This window comes from Panthera uncia, chromosome A2 (genome assembly GCF_023721935.1).
Source record: "Panthera uncia isolate 11264 chromosome A2, Puncia_PCG_1.0, whole genome shotgun sequence".
In the NCBI taxonomy this organism is placed as follows: domain Eukaryota; kingdom Metazoa; phylum Chordata; class Mammalia; order Carnivora; family Felidae; genus Panthera; species Panthera uncia.
In genome coordinates, this window is record NC_064816.1 from 111,315,215 (window position 1) to 111,336,974 (window position 21,760).

The 21,760-nt window shown below is 35.1% G+C and overlaps 1 protein-coding gene across 2 annotated transcripts in view; it reads left to right on the forward strand.

The window, feature by feature from the left end:
- STK31 (serine/threonine kinase 31) overlaps nt 1–20,838 on the forward strand; it is a 76,270-nt gene extending 55,432 nt beyond the window's left edge. For both annotated transcript variants that reach the window (XM_049642923.1, XM_049642925.1), the window contains exons 23-24: nt 10,042–10,110; nt 20,431–20,838. In XM_049642923.1, the coding sequence (XP_049498880.1) occupies nt 10,042–10,110; nt 20,431–20,658 (297 nt within the window). In that variant the 3' untranslated portion in view covers nt 20,659–20,838. The remainder of the gene's footprint in view (nt 1–10,041; nt 10,111–20,430) is intronic.
- The last annotated feature ends 922 nt before the right edge of the window (nt 20,839–21,760 follow it).

Here is a 21,760-nt window from a genome sequence, read left to right on the forward strand (position 1 = left end):
ATATATACATATACATATATATGTACAAACATATTTGTATGTGCTTAAGTATATAAAGTGATAATTTTATAGTGGTTTTGCTCAACATATTGCTCTGGATGAAAAGCAGTGGTAGATTTTTAGAAGAAAAATTAGAAAAATTTAGTAGAAAATTGTTCTTTTCTTTTTTTTACAGTTTTTTCAAAAACTATTCATATACTTCCTGTCACCTATTGTATACTTTCTACAATTTGCTTGATATATATTTTACATATTATGCTATTGTTTTACCTTTCTTTAAGGCAAGATTAACAGTGAAGATAATTTTGTCCTATATTAATCTGTAAGCAGTTCCTGCATATGTGGAAAGTAAATGTTAAATGAGCCTTGAGTAAGTGTTCCTGTTTTCATTATAAACCAAATAGCTGTTTTTTAATCCATGGCTTAAACCTATTCTTTCCTGTGAATTTTGAGGGATTGGTATTAACAAGGGAGGAATATCTGTTTTTACTTCTTTTTTTTGTTTTTCTTTTTTTATATTTTTCTGTTTTTATTTCTTTTGCTTAACATTGTTCTGGAGGTTCTAGCCCAGGGGTCAGCAAAATTTTCTGTAAAGGGCCAGATGGTAAATATTTTAGGCTATGTGAGTCATATAGTCTCTGCTGCTCCATAAGGTAGCCATAAAATATGTAAATGAATGAATGGCTCTGTTGCAATAAATAAATAAGTAAAACTTTATTTATGGAATTGAAATTTGAATTTCATATAATTTTAATGTGTCATGAAATAGTATTCTTTTTTTTTCAAGTTTATTCATTTTTGAGAGAGAGAGAGAGTGAGCAGGGATTGGGGCAGAGAGAGAGAGAGAGAGAGAGAGAGAGAATCCCAAGCAGGCTCTGCACTGCCAGCCCGGAGCCTGATATGGGGCTTGAACTCACGAACTGGGAGATCATGGCCTGAGCTGAAATCAAGAGTTGGATGCTTAACTGACTGAGCCACCCAGGTGCCTCGAAATAGTATTCTTTTCTTTTCTTTATTTTACTTTTTAAATGTTTATTTAAAAACTGAGAATAAACTGAGGGTTGATGGGGGTGGGAGGGAAGAGAGGGTGGATGATGGGCACTGAGGAGGGCACCTGTTGGGATGAGCACTGGGTGTTGTATGGAAACCAATTTGACAATAAATTTCATATTAAAAAAATAAATAAAATAAATGTTTATTTATTTATTTTGGGAGGGAAAGAGCGTGAAGGCAGGGGAGGGGCAGAGAGAGAGAGAGAGAGGAGAGAGAGAATCTCAAGCAGGCTCTGTGTTGTCAGTGCAGAGCCTAATGTGGGTTTTTATCTCATGACTGTGAGATCATGACCTGAGCTGAAATCGAGTTGGGTGCTTAACTAACTGAGCCACCCAGACACTCCTAATTTTCTATTAAACACTTAAAAATGTGAAAACATTCTTGGCATGTAGGCTGTATAAGAAATAAGCAGTGGCATAAATTTGGTGTGCAAGTGAGAGTTTGCTGATCCTAGTTTTAGCCAGTATAATAAGACTACAAAAACAAATAAAATGCATACAGTTTAAAAATGGAGAAGTAAAGCTGTTTTTATTCAAAAATGACATGATTAATTATGTACAGTCTTGAGGAATGTACTTAAGAGCTACTACGACTAACCAGTAAGTTTAGCAAGGTTGCAGGATGTAGTCAGCATAATAATTAACTGTATTTCTCTATACTAGCAACCAACAATAGGAAATTGAAATTAAAATCATTTACATAGGTATCAAAAATACGGAGTTTTTAGGGATAAACATGACAAAAGATACGTAAGACCTATACCCTGAAAACTATGATATATTGAGCAAAATTAAATAAGATGTAAATAAATGGAGAGTTGCATCATGGTCATGGACTGAAGACTCAATGTTGTATGGATGTGAATTCTTTTTTTTTAATGTTTATTTTTGAGAGAGAGAGAGAGAGAGAAGAGAAGAGAGAGAGTGTATGTGTGTGGGAGAGGGGCAGAGAGAGAGGGAAACACAGAATCTGAAGCAGGCTCCAGGCTGAGCTGTCAGCACAGAGCCTGACGTGGGGCTTGAACTCATGGACTGTGAGATCATGACCTGAGCCAAAGTCGGACACTCAACTGACTGAGCCACCCAGGTACCTCTGGATGTGAATTCTTAAATAAGTCTATGGATTCAATACAATTTCAGCAAAAATGCTTCTGGGCCTTTTTTTTTTGAAAAATTGTTTTGATGTTTATATTTGAGAAAGAGAGACAGAGTATGAGCAGGGGAGAGGCAGAGAGAGGGAGACACAGAATCTGAAGCAGGCTCCAGGCTCTGAGCTGTCAGCAAAGAGCCCAGCATGGGGCTCAAATTCACAAACCACGAGATCATGACCTGAGCCAAAGTTGGTGCTTAACTGACTTATAAAATATTTTATATAAATTATACCTGGATGTCAATTACTGCCTCAGTGTATTTCTTCTTATTCTGTACTTCTCCGTCAGCCTAAAAATATGGTTAAGTCTGGTGTGTCACAAAAACAAAACGGGTGCCTGGGTGGCTCAGTCAGTTAAGTGTTGGGCTTCAGCTCAGGTGATGAAGTTGCACTTTGTGAGTTGAAGCCCCATGTCAGGCTCTGTGCTGACAGCTCAAAGCCTGGAGCCTGCTTCAGATTCTGTGTCTCCCTCTCTCTCTGCCCCTCCCAGGCTCGTTCTCTGTCTCTCTCAGAAATAAACATTAAAAAATTTCAAAACAAAAAATCCGCAGTAATTTATTTATTTATTTATTTATTTATTTATTTAAATGTTTATTTTGAGAGAGAGGGAGAGAGTGCAAGCAGGGCAGGGGCAAAGAAAGACAAATACGAAGCCATCATGGTCATAGACTGAAGACTCAATGTTGTGTGGGTGTGTGAATTATTTCTTTTTTTTTTTTAATGTTTATTTTTGAGAGAGAGGGGGAGAGAGAGAGAGAGGAGGGAGGGAGTATGTGTGTGGGGGAGCGGCAGAGAGAGAGGGAGACACCGAATCTGAAGCAGGCTCCAGGCTTTGAGCTGTCAGCACAGAGCCAAACATGGGGCTTGAACTACCAAATGGTGAGATCATATGACCTGAGCTGAAATCGGCAGCTTAACCAACTGAGCCACCCAGGTGCCCCCACGGTAATTTCTTCACTCATTGTTTTCTATGGCACATCTTCTGAGTTCCTTTTACCTTTGTGACTGGGCATTTCCTTTACTCTTCTTTAATGCATGTTAAGTGTTAGTGCCCCCACCATTTTTCCTTACATTCTACTAAAATTTTCACTGTATAGCCTTTCCTTGGGTTTTCTTATTTACTCTCTTAGTGTCTGGTACCATTTATTTGTTAGTAGCTCCCACATTTATGACAGTAACCCAGTTCTCTGGCCAGAGTTTCCAGTAGTGTGTACATTCCTGCTGCATAACTTCATCTTAATTTACTAGATACCTTATATTGTTCCAGAAAGGACACAAGGCAATTCATTCACAGAAGTACTTTAAAATAGAACAAGACATGATAAATTGAAAGTAGATAAGAAAGAGAGGGTGTGAACATAAAATCAAACCATGAATGAGAGTACTACCAAATATCCACCACTGAAACCTGTTTAGTACTGCTGATACACAATTCATGTGTTGCCATTCTTTTCTTATAGCAGACACTGCAAAATGATCATGGTCATGTTCATTGGGCTCAGATATGACCTGAAAATAGCACTCAAAGGGATTAGTACTGATTGAAAAACAAGCCTTTTTTCTATCCTTGATGAATACATTTTCTATGGATAAGCCACTTAGGATAGCTCTAATCTTTCTTCTAGCAATTATAAGAAAGGAAATCTAGTCTGTCATACAAACCATTATCCCTAAGATCAAAGTGGGCCAGTTAGGACAAGCACAACTATTAGTTTTTGTTTTGTTGTGGAAATTTTTACTCAGAAACAAAGAATCATGAAACTCTTTATACTCTTCAACCAGATTCACTATTGTCAACATTTAATTACCAAGCTATTCTTAGGGATAAGACTAGAGGCCCTTATAAAAACAACATTTTACATTCCTAACCCTATGTCCTGAGTTACGTGATACTTAAAAAACAAAAATAGGTAACACTTATTGAGTACTTACTATGTATCAGTTACTTTGCATGTATTTATCCAACCTAATTCTTGCAGTGGTCTTTTGTAGTAGACTCTGGGTCTGGAGTTCTCTCTTGTCCAGCAAGAGAGTGGATGCAGGATTGAAATGAGAGAGAGGCTAATGTCCAGGAGGAGACAAGAGCCTGAGTAAGGGTCCTTGCTCCATTTTTACTAGGATCAGAAGACTTATAAGCATGATGGGCATGCACAAAGAGACAATTAAACTGTGAACATTAACTCATAGGTGTGAGGGAAAGGGGGTTTTGAAGATATGTGGTATTAGGGGTTTTGGTCAGTAAAAACATATTAGGGGTTTGGGTCAATAAAAAACAAAGTCCTGATGCCAGGCAGATGGTTGTTTACAGCAGGCATGAAGTACCCCATCTGTTTATCTTAGCTAGCCTAGGGGATAAGACAGAGCATGCTACATCAGGGTCAACAAGGCATCTATCTTTTGCTAATTAGCTCCACTCTGGGCAACTTTGCCCTGCTGCTGTCTATAGCCCTGTTTAACTATTTACCTATTTTGGTCCTTCCTTCCTGTGAAAGCAGCTTTCTGCTATTGTGCTAAATTGGGGGGTGCTTCCTCCCTGAATACCTAATCTTGTTTACCCAGTCTTGGGTATTTTCATCCTGAGATTTCCTGTTCCTATACCTTTGTCCTATATTGGGGGCCTTTGCCCTGTTTACCTAATCTTGTTTATCTAATTTTGGATGCGTACATCCTGTGTCTTTCTATTTCTTTATGGCTTGTTGACCCATCGGTGCAAGCTCAGGGAATTCCTAAGCTTATTCCCCACAGCCTTATGAGTGAGGAAACTGAGGCAAAGAGAAATTAGATGATTTGTCTAGGATCCCATGGCTGCTAAGAGGTGGAACCAAGATTCAAACCCAGCCAGTCTGTCTCCAGAATGTGCACTCTTTACTACTATCCCATTTCACCCAACTTTCCCCCAATAGCCTTTTCCAGTCATCTGAGCCAACAACTTGTGTTCTACTTTGATTCTTCCATCTCCCTCATCTTGCCTTCTAGTTAATCATGCCTTGGCATTTTTACCTGTTATGAATTCTCAAAATTTTCTAATTATCTCTTAGATCAGTGTGCTAGTTCATGCTAATAAGAGGCTAATTAGCTTCTTAGTAAGAGGCTTGTTAGAAGATAAGCCTTTGTTAAATAACAAAATGTCAACTGAATAAATTTTAAAGATCTATTAGCTTTATTAATCAATTCATGGATCTGGCAATGTCCCATCTAGTAAGTAGAAGCGAGCTCCAAAGGACTATAGAAAAGGAAAGGTTTTTAAAGGTAAAGTGGAAGTAGAATAAAAGGAATCATTTGCAAAAAATCCATTGTTTTAGGCAAGATCATTCTCCTAAGGGGAACAAAGGGGATTTGTCAGTAAATTTCCTAGTGCTGACCAGGAAATTCCTATGTTGATTGGCTAGAGGTTACATTCCTGGGGGGAGGTTGAAACTGAAGTTAAGTTAGATATTAATAAGTCTTGGTTTACTGACTTGGGAGCTTAACTTGAGTGATACCATTTTTGGGCCTGTAGTTTTCTTTTTATTAACTTCTTATAATCTGCAATTTTCTTTGCTTTGATGCTGGATAGAATGTAGTTTTGAGGACTCAGTTAGGGTTCAGTCAGGAAAACAGAAGCCATGCTTTACTTCACTTCTAAAGAGTTTTAATATAGGAAATTGAAGCTTTTGTTGAAAGGTGTAGGATAACAGAGGTAAGGGAAATAGTAATCTATTTCAGCCTGTAGCACTTGAACCACATGGTTCTTAAGAGTTTGTCTGGATGCTCCTGGGAATCTCAGGAGTCAGTAAGCAAATCTTACCTGCCGTTTCATTTTGTTTTATGTATGTTTTAACTTCCTTTGAGATTTCTTCTTGACCATGAATTATTTAGAACTGTGGTATTTAGTTTTCGTGTGTTCAGACATTTTCTTACTGTATTTCTCTATTTCTACTTTGATTTAATAGTGGCCAAAGAGCGTAATCTATGTGATACCATCCTTGAACATTGGTTGAGGTTTGTTTTATTGCTAGGATATGGTCTATGTTGGTGAATATTTCTTGAGATCTTGGAAAAAAAAATGTGTATTCTGTTATTGGGTGGAATTTACTATACATATACATGTAAATTACATCTCGTTAATTATGTTATTCATATCTTTTTATCCTTACTGTTTTTCTATCTAGTAGTTTCATTAGTTTTTGAGAGAGCTGCTGAAGCCTGCAACTCTAATTTGAATTTGTGTATTTCTCCTTTCAACTTTACCATTTCTGCTTCCTATATCTTAAGATCTTATTGTTTGGTGTGTACATATTAGGATTGTAATGTCTTTCTGGTGTATTGATCCTTTTATCATTATGTAACATCCTTCTTTGTACTAATTTTCTCTGCTCTAACATCTACTTTATCTTATAATTAATATGACCATCTCTTTGTTCTTAAAATTAATTTTGTGTGGTATTTTTTTTTTTACCATCCATTTATTTTAAAACTGTGTTGAATTTGAAGTCAATTTCTTGTAAATATGGTTGTACATACTATTGCATTGTGTTTTATATTTGCTAAGTCTTTGCTTTTTAATTGAGGTAGTAGATACTTATGGTGATTTAAGAAATATTTTTAAAACATGGGAATTTTCTAGTTAACACTAGGAAATTTTATTATTTTTTTAATTGAAATGTAGTTGACTTACAATATTATATTAGTTTCAGGTGCACAATATAATGATTCAGCATTTATATATACACATTATGAAGTGAATCTAGTTGCCATCTGTCACCATATAAAGTTGCTGAATTATTACTAACCATATGCCCTGTGTTTTCCATTGCATCCCAATGTCTTGTTTATTTTATAACAAGTTTCTATCTTTTAATCCCTTTCTCATCTTTTGTCCATCTCCCCCAAATTCCACCCCTTTAACAATCACCAGATTATTCTCTGTATCTATGCGTCTATTTTGTTTGTTTTTTAGATTCCACATTGAAGTGAAATCATATGGTATTTGTCTTTCTCTGTCTGACTTTCCTTTAGTATAATACTCTCTAGGTCAATTTATGTTGTTGTAACACTTAAGGTGATTATTGATACTTTGGGAGTAAATCTATCATTTTATTATTTGTTTTGTTTTTTTTCTTCTGTTTCTTATTTATTGATTTTTCTTGCCTTCCTTTGGGTTACTTGAATATTTTTTAAGAGTTGATCTTGATTTATTATGGTGTTTTTGAGTGTATTGCCTTCTGTAGTTTTCTTAGTTGTTAGTATGGATATTATATGTATGTGTCTTATTACATTCTACTGGTATCAGTGTTTCAACACTTTGAGTGAAGTGTAGAAGCCTTTTGTTTAGGTTCCTTTGCCCTCCTACTTTTAACCAGCATTGTCTTGAATGTGAGATAGTGTAATACAATCAGTCATTGTATATGATTTAGGAAACTTATGGTGAGAGGGATAGTCTTTGGTATTCCCTCATATTTCTGTTCTTTCCATTGTTACTCCTTCCTGATGCTCCAATATTCATTTTTCTTTTAAATGTTTATTTAATTTATTGAGAGAGAGAGAGAGAATGAATGAATCCCAAGCAGGCTGTGCATCGCAGAGCGTGTTGCAGGACTCAGTTCCATGAACTGTGAGATCATGACCTGAGCCAAAACCAAGAGTTGGATGCTCAACCAACTGAGCCACCCAGGTGCTGCACCCCGTACTTCTTTCAAAATTTATTTCCTTTTTGGTTGAAGTACTTCCTTTAGCCAGTCTTTAAGAGTATGTCTTCTGGTGACATATTCTTTTAGTTTCCCTTCATCGGAGAGCATTTTGATTTCACCTTTTTTCCCGATGGATAGTTTTGCTGGATATAGAATTTGTGGTTGAAAGTTCTTTTATCGGGTGAAAGATGTGCCACTTCCTTCTGGTTTCCATGGTTTCACATAAGAAATGCTCTGTTATTCAAATTGATATTTCTCAGTAGGTAATGTTTTTCTTCGGTTGCTTTCAAGATTATTTTGTTTTGTTTTTAGTTTTCAGAAGTTTCATTAATTTGAGTTTATCCTATTTGAGTCACATTTTTTTTGTTTTTGTTTTTTTTATGTGGGGGCCTTAAGACACCCTGTCACTCTCACTCCTCCCGTCCCAGGGTCTCTAATCAGTTTATTTTCCTCTTTTGACCTTTTGGAGATCGCCTTTGGTTGTTATGTTATTTGAAACATAGTTTTACTTAATGGTGAGAAGCAGGAATAAACCAGAAGTCCTTTTGCTCATTAAAAAAAAATGTTTATTTATTTTTGAGAGCGAGAGAGAGAGGAGGAGGGAGAGAGAGAGAGAGAGAGAGAACAAGCAGGGGAGGGGCAGTGAGAGAGGAGGACAAAGGATCCATGCTTACAGCAGAGAGCCCAGTGTGGGGCCCAAACTGTGAACTGTGAAATCATGACGTGAGCCAAAGTTGGATGCTTAACTGACTGAGCCACCCAGGCACCCTGTCTTTTTGCTCATTTTTAAATTACAGTGTGTGGAACTTATTTGGGTATGGATTTAAATAAACTTTATATAAGTAAAGTAACTTATGATATTTATAAGATGATTAAAAATTTGAAAACTAGAGGTGCCTGGCTGGCTCATTGGGTAGAACATGTAACTCTTGATTGGGGTTGTTAAGTTTGAGCCCCATGTTGGGTATAGAGATTACTCAAAAATAAAATCTTAAAAAAATTGAAAATGATATTTTATACAGGCATATCTAGTTTCATTGTGCTTCACTTTATTGCATTTTGCAGATGCTTCATTTTTTACAAATTGAAAGTTTGTGGCAACCCTGTGTCAAGCATTTGTTGGTGCCGTTTTTCCAACAGCATTTGTCTACGTAGTGTCTGTGTCACATTTTGGTAACTTTCATAATATTTCAGGCTTTTTTGATTATTATTAAATTCATTATGGTGATCTGTGATCAGTGATTATGACTCACTGAAGCTTAGATGATGGTTAGCATTTTCTAACAGTAGGTATTTTTTAATTTATATATATATATGTATATATATATATATATATATATATATATGGTTTTTCTTTTAGGCATAATGCTATTGTACACTTAATAAACTACAGTATGATATAAATGTAACTTTTATGTGCACTGGGAAAGCAAAAGATTCATTTGACTTGCTTTATTGTGATATTTGTTTTATTGCAGTGGTCTAGATCCACACCCATAATATCTCTGAGGTATGCCTGTATTAAAGAATTACTAAAAAAAATTTACTGATTTTTAATCTGATAATATTGTGTCACAGTAAAAGACTTTATCTTTTAGAAATATGTACTAAAATATTTACAGATGAAATTATGAGACATATAGGATTTACCTCAAAAACAATATATATGGGTTTGTGCATAGGGTAAAAGTGATCATTGGTTGATGGTTGTTGGTGCTGGGTGAAATAAATAGGATTTGGAATACTTTGTGTATGAAAGAAATTCTCCATATGTAAGAGTTTTAAAAGTTTAACACGTGTTTCTTGAATTATATAGGTTAAGTATTAGGGAGGAAAGAAACATGCTTAATTTATTTGTACTTAATGTATACAACCAACATGATATAAACTGCTGAGTTTTAATATATTTACTCAAAAGGTGATGAAGTATTGAAATTGCATGTAGTTTATTCATCAAATCTGATTGATACTTGAGGAGCCCCAGGAACTGTTATCTGTGAACAAGTAGTTATTAACATGAAAGTGTTTTTATTCTTTAAAAGATAATGTGTGTCCTTTGAGTGAGCCCTTCTTTTTTCTGCAGAATCTGAAGAGTTCCAGATTTGACTGGGTTGTAAGGGTTAATGTTTTGTTACATTGGGAATTTATTTGTTCTCATTTTCTTTAACAGCTTTCTGTTCAAAATCAGAAATTTGAGACAAATGAAGATGGAATCCCAAAAGTGGATCAGTTTCATTTGGTATGTGGTCGTTTTGTCATTTACTGGTTGGAAACATATGCTGTAGGTGTAGCAGTAATGTAAAATGTAAATATTTGAAAATGCCCTCTACTTTTTTGTAAGAATGCAAAACAGCATTCACAATAAAGAAATACTGAAAAAATTCAAATGCCTTGTTTACACTACTGCCAGAGAATTATTGCTAGAAAATACTGCTAGATTGTCCATTTTCCACACAAATTATATAAATAATATAAGTAATAATTAAAAATAGTCTTTATGGTATCTTTCAAGATCATATTATATTAAAATTAATGTTTTACTACTTTTTATAAGTATCTAACTTTATCTTTTCTTTGTCGTATGTTTATCATTCATATTGCTTTGCCATTTATGCTGTATTCAGCCAACGTATTTTGAGTATCTATTTTACCCTGGCAATTGAACTAGATCCTAGATTACCAGGATTGCAGCATTGAATAAATGGATAATTTAGAAATGTGAACAAGTGAACAACCAAGATCCCTAAGGAGGGTACTAAGAAAGTACTTTGGAGAAAGATAATTTTTAATTCTGCAGAGAAAGGGAGAGGGAAGGGGTAGGTAGAAAATGCCACCCAAGTAATTTGAGGAGAATCTTCAACATTGAATTAGGAGTTTACAAGAGGTAGAATGAGATGATGGTAGCCTAGGTAAAGATAATAACCTGCACTAAGACATTAAAATATTAAATTCTTTTGAAAGGGAATAGTCCAGTATGACTAGATATTAATAGGTTATAAATATGACGGTAAATGAGTTTATGGAGGTATGATAATCAAACTCTAAAAGTTCTTATGCCATTTTTAAAAAATTTACAGTTTATTTATTTTGAGAGAGAGAACAGAGTGAGGACAAGCAGGGGAGGGGCAGAAAGAGGAGGGAGAAAGAGGATCCTAAGCAATCTCCATGCTCTCAGCACAGAGCCTGATATGGGGCTCAAATTCATGAGCTGTGAGATCATGACCTGAGCTGAAAAAATCGAGTTGGACGCTCAACTGACTGAGCCACCCAGGTGCCCTTCTCATGTCATTAAAAAAATACTTATTTAAAATATTTTACAACTATTTTTATGACTTTATTTTATTAAAGAGAAGTTTTAGGTTCACAGCAAAATTGAGAGGAAGGTACACAGATTTCCCATATACCCCCTCCTCTCACATATACATAGTCCATTAGCATCCCCCACCAGAGTGGTCCATTTGTTATAGTTGATAACCTGCATTGACAAACCATTATCACCTAACGTCTGTAGTTTACATTAGGGTTCCCTCTGGCATTGTGTATCCCTATGGGTTTGGACAAGTGTATAATGACATGTATTCACCATTATAGTATCCTACAAAGTATTTACACTGCCCTAAAAATCCCCTGTGTTTTGCCTGCTCTAAACCCCTGGTACCATCAATCTTTTTACTATCTCCAGGGTTTTGCTTTTTTTAAAATGTCATGTAGTTGGAATCATACAGTATGTAGCCTTTCCAGACTGGCTTTTTCCCACTTAGTAATATGCATTTAAGGTTCTTCCAGGTCTTTTCATGGCTTAATAGCTCATTTCATGTTAGTGCTGAATGATACTCCATTTTCTGAATGTACCACGGTTTATTTACCTATTTACCTACTGAAGATCATTTGGGTTTTGTGTAGGTTTTAACAGTTATGAATAAATATCCATGTGCAGGTTTTGTGTGGACATAAATTTTCATTCCCTTGGGTCAGTACCAAGGAGCACAGTTGCTGGATTGTATGGTAAGAATGTTTAGTTTTGTTAGTGCCAAACTGTCTTCTAAGGTGGCTGTACCATTTTGCGTTACCATTCCTATTGCTCCACATCCTTGCTAGCTAGCATTTGGTATTGTTAGTATTCTAGATATATAGTGGTATCTTGTTTTTATTTTACATTTTTCTGAGACATGATCTGGAACATTTTTTTCATATGCTGATTTGCCATCTGTATATATCTTCTTTGGTGAGGTGTCTGGCAAGGTTTTTGGCCCATCTTAAGTCATGTTGTTTTCTTATTGTTGACTTTTAAGAAATCTTTGTATATTTTAAAACACAGTCCTTTATCAGAAATGTCTTTTGCAAATATTGTCTCATAATTTGTGGCTTGTCTTCTAATTTTCTTGACAGTGTCTTTTGCAGAGCAGAAATTTTTAATTTTAATTTTAATGAAATCCAGTTTATCAGTTTCTTCTTTCATGGCATTTGGCCTTGTATCTAGAAGTCATCGCCAAACCCAACTTCATCAAGGTTTTCTCCTATGTTATGTATGGGAGTTTTTAGTTTTGCCTTTCACATTTAGATCTGTGATCCGTTTTGGGTTAATTTTTTGTGAAGAGTGTAGGGTCTGTGTCTTGATTCATATGAATGTCTAGTTTCAGTGCCATTTGTTGAAAAGACTATCTTCATTGTATCGCCTTTTCTATTTTGTCAGAAATTAGTTGACTATAATTAACAGGTCTGTTTTGATTCATTGATCTATTTGTTTATTCTTTAGCTGATACCACAAAGTCTTCTTGATTAGTGTAGCTTTATAGTAAGTCTTGAAGTTGGTAATGTCAGTCCTTTAACTTTGTTCTTCAATATTGTGTTAGCTATTCTGGGTCTTATTGCCTCTTCATGTAAGCTTCAGAATCAGTTTGTTCATATCCACAAAATAACTTTCTGGGAATTTGATTGAGATTGCATTGAATCTATAGATCAAGTGGGAGAGAATTGATACCTTGACAGTATTGAGTCTTCTTATCCATGAACATGGAATATCTCTCCATTTATTTAGTTCTTTAATTTCTTTCATCAGAGTTTTGCACTTTTCCTCATATAGATCTTATACCTTTTTTGTTAGATTTATATGTAAATATTTTTTTTCGTGTGCATTGTGTTTTTAAATTCAAATTCCACTTATTCATTGCTGTATATAGGAAAGTGACCTTTGTATGTTAACTTTATATGTGACAACATTTCTATAGTCACTAGTTCTAGGAGTCTTTTTCTGGTGCTTTCAGATTTTCTAATACAGACAGTTGTTATCTGTCTATGAACAAAAACAGTTTTATTTCTTCCTTCCAGATAACATGATCTCATGCCATTTTGATTGTGTGGACTGCAGTGAAGGAACGCATACAGTTTTATTTAACTCTGTAGTCCTTTAACTTATTTGGCCACAGAAATACTGTATTTTGTAACATCTAATATCCCATGAAGTTAGCATTTAAAAAACAATCATTAGAAATGATTACTAAGGAGCTTTCCACACTTCTTGGATAGTAGTAAAAAACATTGGAGACAATTTTTGGGAGACTATGAGATATTTTATTACACTTATTGGCTATAGTATAGAAATGGGATAACAAAGTTGATAATGTCTTACACTTTTAAAAAACCTATGATACAAATTTCTTGCCATTAGAAAAATACCAGTACTGCTACGTTAGAGGTTACAGCTTCCCCCAAAGTGAACACTTGAAACTCCTCTTTTAGGCTTAATATAAAAATTACACTGCAACAAGTTATCCTGAAATTTAGTGATTTAACACACATTTACTGTCCTATTGTTTGTGAGTCAGGAATCTGAGCATGGCTTCTTTGGGTTCTCTGCTTCAGGGTCTTTCACAGGCTGCAACTGAGTTATCTTCTAGGCTGTAGTAGTCATCTTTTAAAAAAAAATTTTTTTTTAACGTTTTATTTTTGAGACCGGGAGAGACAGAGCATGAACAGGGGAGGGTCAGAGAGAGGGAGACACAGAATCTGAAACAGGCTCCAGGCTCTGAGCTGTCAGCACAGAGCCTGACGCAGGGCTCGAACTCATGGACTGCAAGATCATGACCTGAGCCGAAGTCGGTCGCTTAACTGACTGAGCCACCCAGGCACCCCTGTAGTAGTCATCTTAATGCTCAGCTGAGGAAGATCTACTTTTTTTTTTTTTTTAATTTTTTAATGTTTATTTATTTTTGACACAGAGAGAGACAGAGCATGAACGGGGGAGGGTCAGAGAGAGGGAGACACAGAATCTGAAACAGGCTCCAGGCTCTGAGCTGTCAGCACAGAGCCCGATGCGGGGCTCGAACTCACAGACCGCGAGATCATGACCTGAGCCGAAGTCGGCCGCTTAACCGACTGAGCCACCCAGGCGCCCCAAGGAAGATCTACTTTTAAGCTCACATGATTGTTGATAGACTTCAGTTCCCCTCTAGTTGACCAGCAGTTGCCCTCAATTTTTGCCATATTTCCATCATGGCAGCTTGTTTCATCAAAGTGTATGAGCAGAGAAAGTAGTAGACAGAGTCTGTTAGCTAGACTGAAGTCACAGTTTTTCATAACCAACTCACTATGTCAATCCTACACTCAGCGGGAAGGGATTGTATAAGGACATGAATACCAGGAAGGAGAAATCATTGGGGAACATCTTAGAAGTTTGCCTACCGCAGGTTGTAATCCATTAGCTGTGTGCTAGGCACTCTGCTAGGTGTATACATAAAGAAGGTGAGTAAATAGAAGTCTTTATTTAATGTGGGTAGCTACTTGTGGAAATCAAATTAGAAGAATACTTGGCTTGTGTAGTATTTGCTTGTGTGATCTGAGGCAGCTGTTAGTGCTGGGAATGGGGCTGTCTTTATTTATGTTTTGCAATCACACGTAGTTATCAAACAAATGAGGGAACTGTAGTCTAGACCTTACAGGGGCGATATCACAAGTGGAGAGAAATCATGGAATTATGTAACTGACAGAGGTATTAGAGGATAATTAATTCACTAGTTTCTAGCCCTCAGAAGAATTTCTTCAGTAATAGATCCAACAGATGGCCTTCAGCCTCTGCTTAAGTTCAGAGCAGTTCATTCTCTGTTGTACAGCTCTTATGTTGATTTCAAGGTAGTTTCTTAATATATCGTATGTATGATAAAATATTCAAAAGTTACGAAAAGAAGCACATCTCTATCATTATGTACCTCAGCCATCCAGAAGCACCATTGTTATTGTGAATCTTCCCAGAAAAGTCTATGTATGTATCTATCCTTTTAAAAATAGATTATTGTGGGGTGCCTCAGTGGTTCAGTCAGTTGAGCATCTGACTCTTGATTTTGGCTCACAGTTTGTGAGTTCGAGACCCACGTTGGGCTCTGTGCTGATGGCACAGAGTCTGCTTGGGAGTCTCTCTATCCCTGTCTCTTTGCCCTTTTCCTGTTTGTACTCGCTCACTTTCTCTCAAGATAAATAAGCATTAAAAAAATAAAAATAGATTATTGTTTCATTAAGTTTTTAAAAAATTATATTTAATCTGTAGCTCAGTAAGGGCAGGGACTTTGTGTTGTGCATCGTTGTATCCCTAGTGTCCATAGCAGGGTTTGAGATATAGTAAAACCTTATTAAATATTTTTTGAATGAATGAATCTTTTCTATTGTGGTAAATGTTCTTCATCTGCCATTTTTTGGACTCACTTTTTCCTCTGTTTCCCCTCTGTATTTTTAATCTCTCTGGAATCCATTTTTGTATATATTCAGTAAGGTTCTAATTGTATCTTTTTATATGTGGATAGATAATTGACCCAGCACCATTTATTCAAGTGTCATTCTGTCCCCACTGATGAATGATGCCACTCTGTTCTGTGCCAAATTTCCATGTACTCATGAATCCTGGGCTCTATTCTGTTCTTTGGCTTGTTTATTGATCCTTGTGCCAACACTATGCAGTTACATGGTAACTAGTGAATTAATTATCCTGTAATACCTCTGTCAGTTACACAATAACAGTTAAGAGGCCGTTTCTTGTTTTGTCTCTCTTTTTCTTCTCGTTTGTTTTGTTTCTTAAATTCCACACATGGGTGAAATCATATGGTATTTGTCTTTCTCTGACTGAGCATTTCTTATTTCACTTAGCATTATACTCTCTAGGTCCAACCATGTTGTTGCAAATGGCAGGATTTCATTCTTTTTTATGGCTGAATAATACTTGTATTGTTATTGTGTGTGTGTGTGTGTGTGTGTCTGTGTACGTACCCACATTTTCTATATCTTTTGATCTATGGGTAGACACTTGGGCTGCTTCCATAATTTACACCACGTTTTCTTCATCTGTTGATGTACACTTAGGTTGTTTCTATATCTTGGCTATTATAAAATAATACTGCAGGGAACATCTTTTTGGGTTAGTGTTTTTAGTTTGGGGCTATTATAGTTCTGGGCTATTATAAAATAATACTGCAGTGTATATCTTTTTGGGTTAGTGTTTTTGTTTTCTTCAAATAAATACCCAGAAGTGGAATTTCTGGATCATATGGTAGTTCTATTTAAAATTTTTTTTGGAACCTCCATACTGTCTTCCACAGTGGCTGTACCAGCTTACCTTCCCAGCAATGTTTTTTTTATTTTTTTTATTAGAAAAATTTCTTTTAATGTTTATTTATTTTTGAGAGACAGAGTCAGAGTGCTAGTAGGAGAGGGACAGAGAGAGAGGGAGACACAGAATCTGAAACAGGCTCCATGCTCTGAGTCATTAGCACAGAGCCTGATATGGGACTCAAACCCATGAACCATGAGATCACGGACCTGACCTGAAGTTGGACACTCAACCGACTGAGACACCCAGGTTCCCCCCACCCAGAAATAATTCTTCAAGGTCATGTTTTAGTTTCTTAATTTTCTCAAATATATTTATATATATGTATTTTTTCTGATCAAGATCTCAGCAAGATCAAATTGTATTTGGTTAATATATCTATTAAATTTCCTGTGATCTGTAAAGTTTCCTCACACCCACATCCTTTTCTACATGCCATTTATTTGGTGAAGAAACTTTAATTTCACATTTTGGAATTGATTGATTACATCTTTATGGTATTACTTCATATTTCCCCTTTCTCCAGTTAAAAAAAAAACTTGTAGATATGGAGACATAATTAATTCAGATTCAGTTTTTAAAAATTTTTTTTAACATTTATTCATTTGTTGAGAGTGAGGGAGACAGAGCATGAGTGGGGGAGGGGCAGAGAGAGAGGGAGACATAGAATCCGTAGCAGGCTCCAGGCTCCGAGCTGTCAGCACAGGGCCCGACACAGGGGGGACTGTGAGATCATGACCTGAGCTGAACTTGGACGCTTAATTGATTGAGCCACCCAGGCGCCCCTCAGATTCAGTTTTTACACCAAGTATGTATTATAGGTGGTGCTTTCCACATCTGTTGTATCATGTGAGGGGTGTCATAAAGTGTCAGGTGTCACAGTAAGAGTGATCAATGGGTTCAGCCTAATCCATGCATTAATTAATTTTTCCATTTACTGCCTAATAGTTTTAGCATTAATTGATGATTGTAGTATAGATATTTTGTTTTATTGAAGAATGGTGATTTTTCAGTTCTGTTACTGCCTCTGTGTTTATTAATTGGAATCCTTCTGTAAAAATAAACTTTGTCTCACCAGATATTGGGTTACCCTAAATTTTACTTCATTCGGTAATTTCAGGGAAAGCAATTTTAACAATAGTGAGTTGGTGTCTTTGTAGCCTCCAGAAGACATCAGTCAGATTTCAAAATTTTGTTTTAAATATTTTAAAATCGTAATAGATTTAAACATAGTTTCATGTGTCTCATTTAATTTTAAGTCAATTTTTTGCTCACGTTGTCCCATTTTTTGGAGAATGTTATTTAAGATGCATCCTGTGACTTTTGTCACAGATCTGTCTTTTATAAATTGATTTTTGCATGATACTATGTACCTAATTATCTCCTACAATCCTTATCCAATAACTGGATTGGTCAGTTTTCCAAGGAATCCTGAATCCTTTTAGTTGGAAATTTGGAGACAAAGATATGGGTTTAAAGGTTGCTCATTGTTATTGGATCTTTTCAAAAGGCAGTGCATATTTTTTTTTAGAAAAATAAAAATGAGGGGCGCCTGACTCGGTTGAGTGTCTGACTTTGGCTTCAGGTCATGATCTCACAGTTTGTGAGTTCGAGCCCCACATTGGGCTCTGACAGCCCAGAGCCTGCTTTGGATCCTCTGTCTCATCCACTTCTGTCCTCCCCACCAGTAAATAAACATCCAAAAAAATTTTTTTTTAAAAAAAAGAAAAGTAAAAATGAATACATTGTATAAGTTTTTCCAAGTCAAATTCAAGATTATAGACATTTTACTTAAATTTAAATATCCTCTTCCTTTTACACTAATTATCTTAATATTTATGATATTAGCAGTTACATAATAGCTTTATTCTACAACAAATGTAATAGTTTAGTAATAACAATGATATTATTAGAGATACTTAAGGTTCTTGGATATAGTTTTTAACATTTCTTGGTAGGTTTTTCTATTTGTTCTTAGGATAAATCTCATTAGAATTTTATCCCACTAAGATCGTAAAGTCAAAATACATGTCTTAAAGTTACTTGAATTATTTTCTATATGATTATATCATCAGATACATAGTTAATTTTGGTTTTGATTTTTTAAAACATTTATTTATTTATTTATTTATTTATTTTAATTTAATTTAATTTATTTTTGAGAGGGAGAGAGAGAACCAGCAGAGGAAGGGCAAAGAGAGGGGGGACAGAGGATCTGAAGAGGGCTCTGTGCTTATAGCAGAGAGACGGATGCCGGGCTCAAACTCGTGAACCAGACCATGAGATCAGGACCTGAGCTGAAGTTGGATGCTTAATTGACTGAGCTACTCAGGTGCCCCTAAGTTTGAGTTTTAGAGAGATGGTTTTTGTATTTGTTCTTTAATTGTGTTTTAAGATTTAGTGAAATTTAGTAATCTATGAGAGGGAAAAGCTTAAGGAAGAATTTTTTGTTTGTCATTACTTTTGGGAGTTGAGTAATTTTTTCCTAGTACTTATATAATTTTATTTTTTACATTTAGATTTTTGATACATTTGGAATTATCCTTTGGTGTGAGGAATAGATCTGATCTTATCTTTTTCCATGGGGTATCCCTTTGTCCCAGTGCCTTTTATTAAAAAGTTATATCCTCCCTTCAAATGCCATTGTTTTGCATACTAAAATTTCATTTGTGCTGGAGTTTATTTTTAGTTTTTCTAATTTGTTTCATTGGTTTTTTTTTTTTCATATTTCAGTGTTATATTCTTTTAATTAACAGATTTTTACCTTTTAATACTTGGGAGGGCTAATTTCTTCCTCATTGCTATTTTTTTATTAGAGCTTTCATGTCACTTTTTGCTTATTGTTTTTCTAAAAGATCTTTACAGTTAACTAAATCTAGTTCCAAAAAAATGATTATATTTTTTTAGAATCATATAAGGTTTATAAATTAACTTAGGGAAAATTGACACATTTGTGATGAGAGTCTTTTTCCAAAATCCTGATATGATTTTCTACTTGTTTTAAATCTACTTTTGTGGTTTTCACAAGCATGTGCTAATTTTTTCTCATTTAGATTTTGTAATTTTTAGTTGTTTATATCTGTTGAAGATTCTGTCTTTAAATATTTTAAAAAACATTCTGTAGAGTGCAATGTGGGCATTGTCAATCATAAATTTAGCAGGTGTTTACTGAATATCTGCTATATCCCTACCACTGTGCTAGGGGATGTGTTGGGGATGAAGTGATATACTAAAATTTCTGATCTTGAGGATCTTAGAGTCTAATGAGGACAGTAGCAATAAATAGGTGATTTTTATTCAGTGTGAAATATGTTCTGTTAGGAGTCATCATAGAGAGGAAAAAAAGACATCCCAGATGCTTTGTCAGGTGGAAATAATGGAAGAGCAGTTTTATAGTGTTGTTTAAATTGATAATACAAATAACTTTGAAATAGTGATACCTAATAAATTCTGGCTCCCATGATGATGATGATATAAAAATTGAAAAAAAAAAGAGAATGATGACAATGGTAGTGGTGAAGAGTTCCTAGAGGTGATAACCTCAAAACTGAAACCAGAGACAGTTGATCAGTAAAGGAGATTACCCTTCCAGACAGAGCTTCAGTGTAATAATTTCATAGTGTCAAACTCTGATCAGTGCCCTAAAAAAAGGGAAAAGGAATAGTCTTAAAATACTCTTTTTTGGAATCTCACTTGTTTTTGAGATATTTCAGCTGTGATTCTCTTTCCTATTACAGTTTTTCCTTGTAATTCAATGCCATTGTTTTATTATAGGAGTAATAATTCCTTTCCAATAAAAATTAATTGAATTTTGTAGAAATCGTAAAAAATCTAAATAGGAAAAATTGATTTTAGCTTTGTGTTATTGATTAAAAGTATTTTTGAATTGGATCCTCCTTCCTTATAGAGGTTTGTCTTTTTGTTTTGATTTTACTTTTGTTTTGTAACCTGTCTTTTTCCTTGCAGGATGATAATGTCAAATCCCTCCTCTATAGCTTGATCTATTGTAGAAGTTCAATGACTGCTGAGCAGGTTTGGAATGCTGAATGTTTCTTGGTGCCAAAGGGGAAATCACCTCCAAACCCAGAAAAAGATACTGAATATACCCAATATAAAGAGGAAGAAGAATTAAAGACAGAGAACTTGAATAAATATAAGGAAAAGACAAGAAATGGTGAAGCCAACTTTGATTGATAGATTAGTATTTTTTTGTTGTTGCAGATGTTCCTTTTAAAACTGTTTAGTTAAATAAACAGAAAAAATCTAGAAGTGTTCTGGAGCTAGTTAGGTTGTGTCTAGTATTCCAGTTGTGAAAAATAAAAGATGTTTGGCTATACAAAAAATTGTATACTTTGAAATTTCATTTAACTGGAGTTGTTATGGAAGGATTTTTTGTCTGTGGTTACTTTTTGAAATTGCATAATTAGACTATGATACTTACAATAGAAAAGTTATTAGATTTTTGGACAAATCGTATGCAGATTTTCAGTTATATGAGCCAGCTAATGGTGAAAGGTGATACATTCAACAAATGATAATTGGTTTTGTACTCAGTTCTGGAGATATAAAGGTAATTAAAACATTGTCTGTACACTTATAAAGCACACAGTCTATTGAGAAAGTCAGAGATACAAATGAATCTTCAAAATACAATGTGGAATATCCAGTGATAGCTCTGTACAGAGCTTTATGGGAATGCACAGGAGGGATAGTTACACTGTGGAAGAGGGATGTCATGGAAGGCATTCTGGAAGAGGTAGTACCTTAGTGAAATGTTAAAGAATGAGTAATAAAGTTGAAGGAGGGGCAAGAGTATTTTAATTGGCAGAGAAAACATTATAAAAGCACTGAAGGGAGAAACAGTTTGTTGTGTTTAATAGTATAGGCAGGGAATAGTCCTATAGTAGGTGGGTGAAGGCTTTGTAAAAATAGTAAAATACTCAGACCTAATCATTTTATAGAAAATGTGGAGTCGTTGAAGAATTTTAAATAGCTTTACCTTCTTCAAAATCCGTCTTCTGCTTACTACCAGGATAGGAGGTAGGGAGACTGGTTAGAAGGCTGTTAAAATAAAGTAGGTGAGAAATGATGAAAACAAGGTCTAGAGAAATAGAGATAGTGATGAAACTCATGGGACAAATTTATGAAATAATTAGAAGGCAGACCAGTTGAACTTGGTGATTGAAGTGTATATGGACTAAAGTAGTATGGTAGAGTATCTAGTTGCCTATTTAAAACCCAGCCTTCCTTTCTTTGTTAATAATAGGTCCCAGTTTCATTTGGGATGGTAATGTAT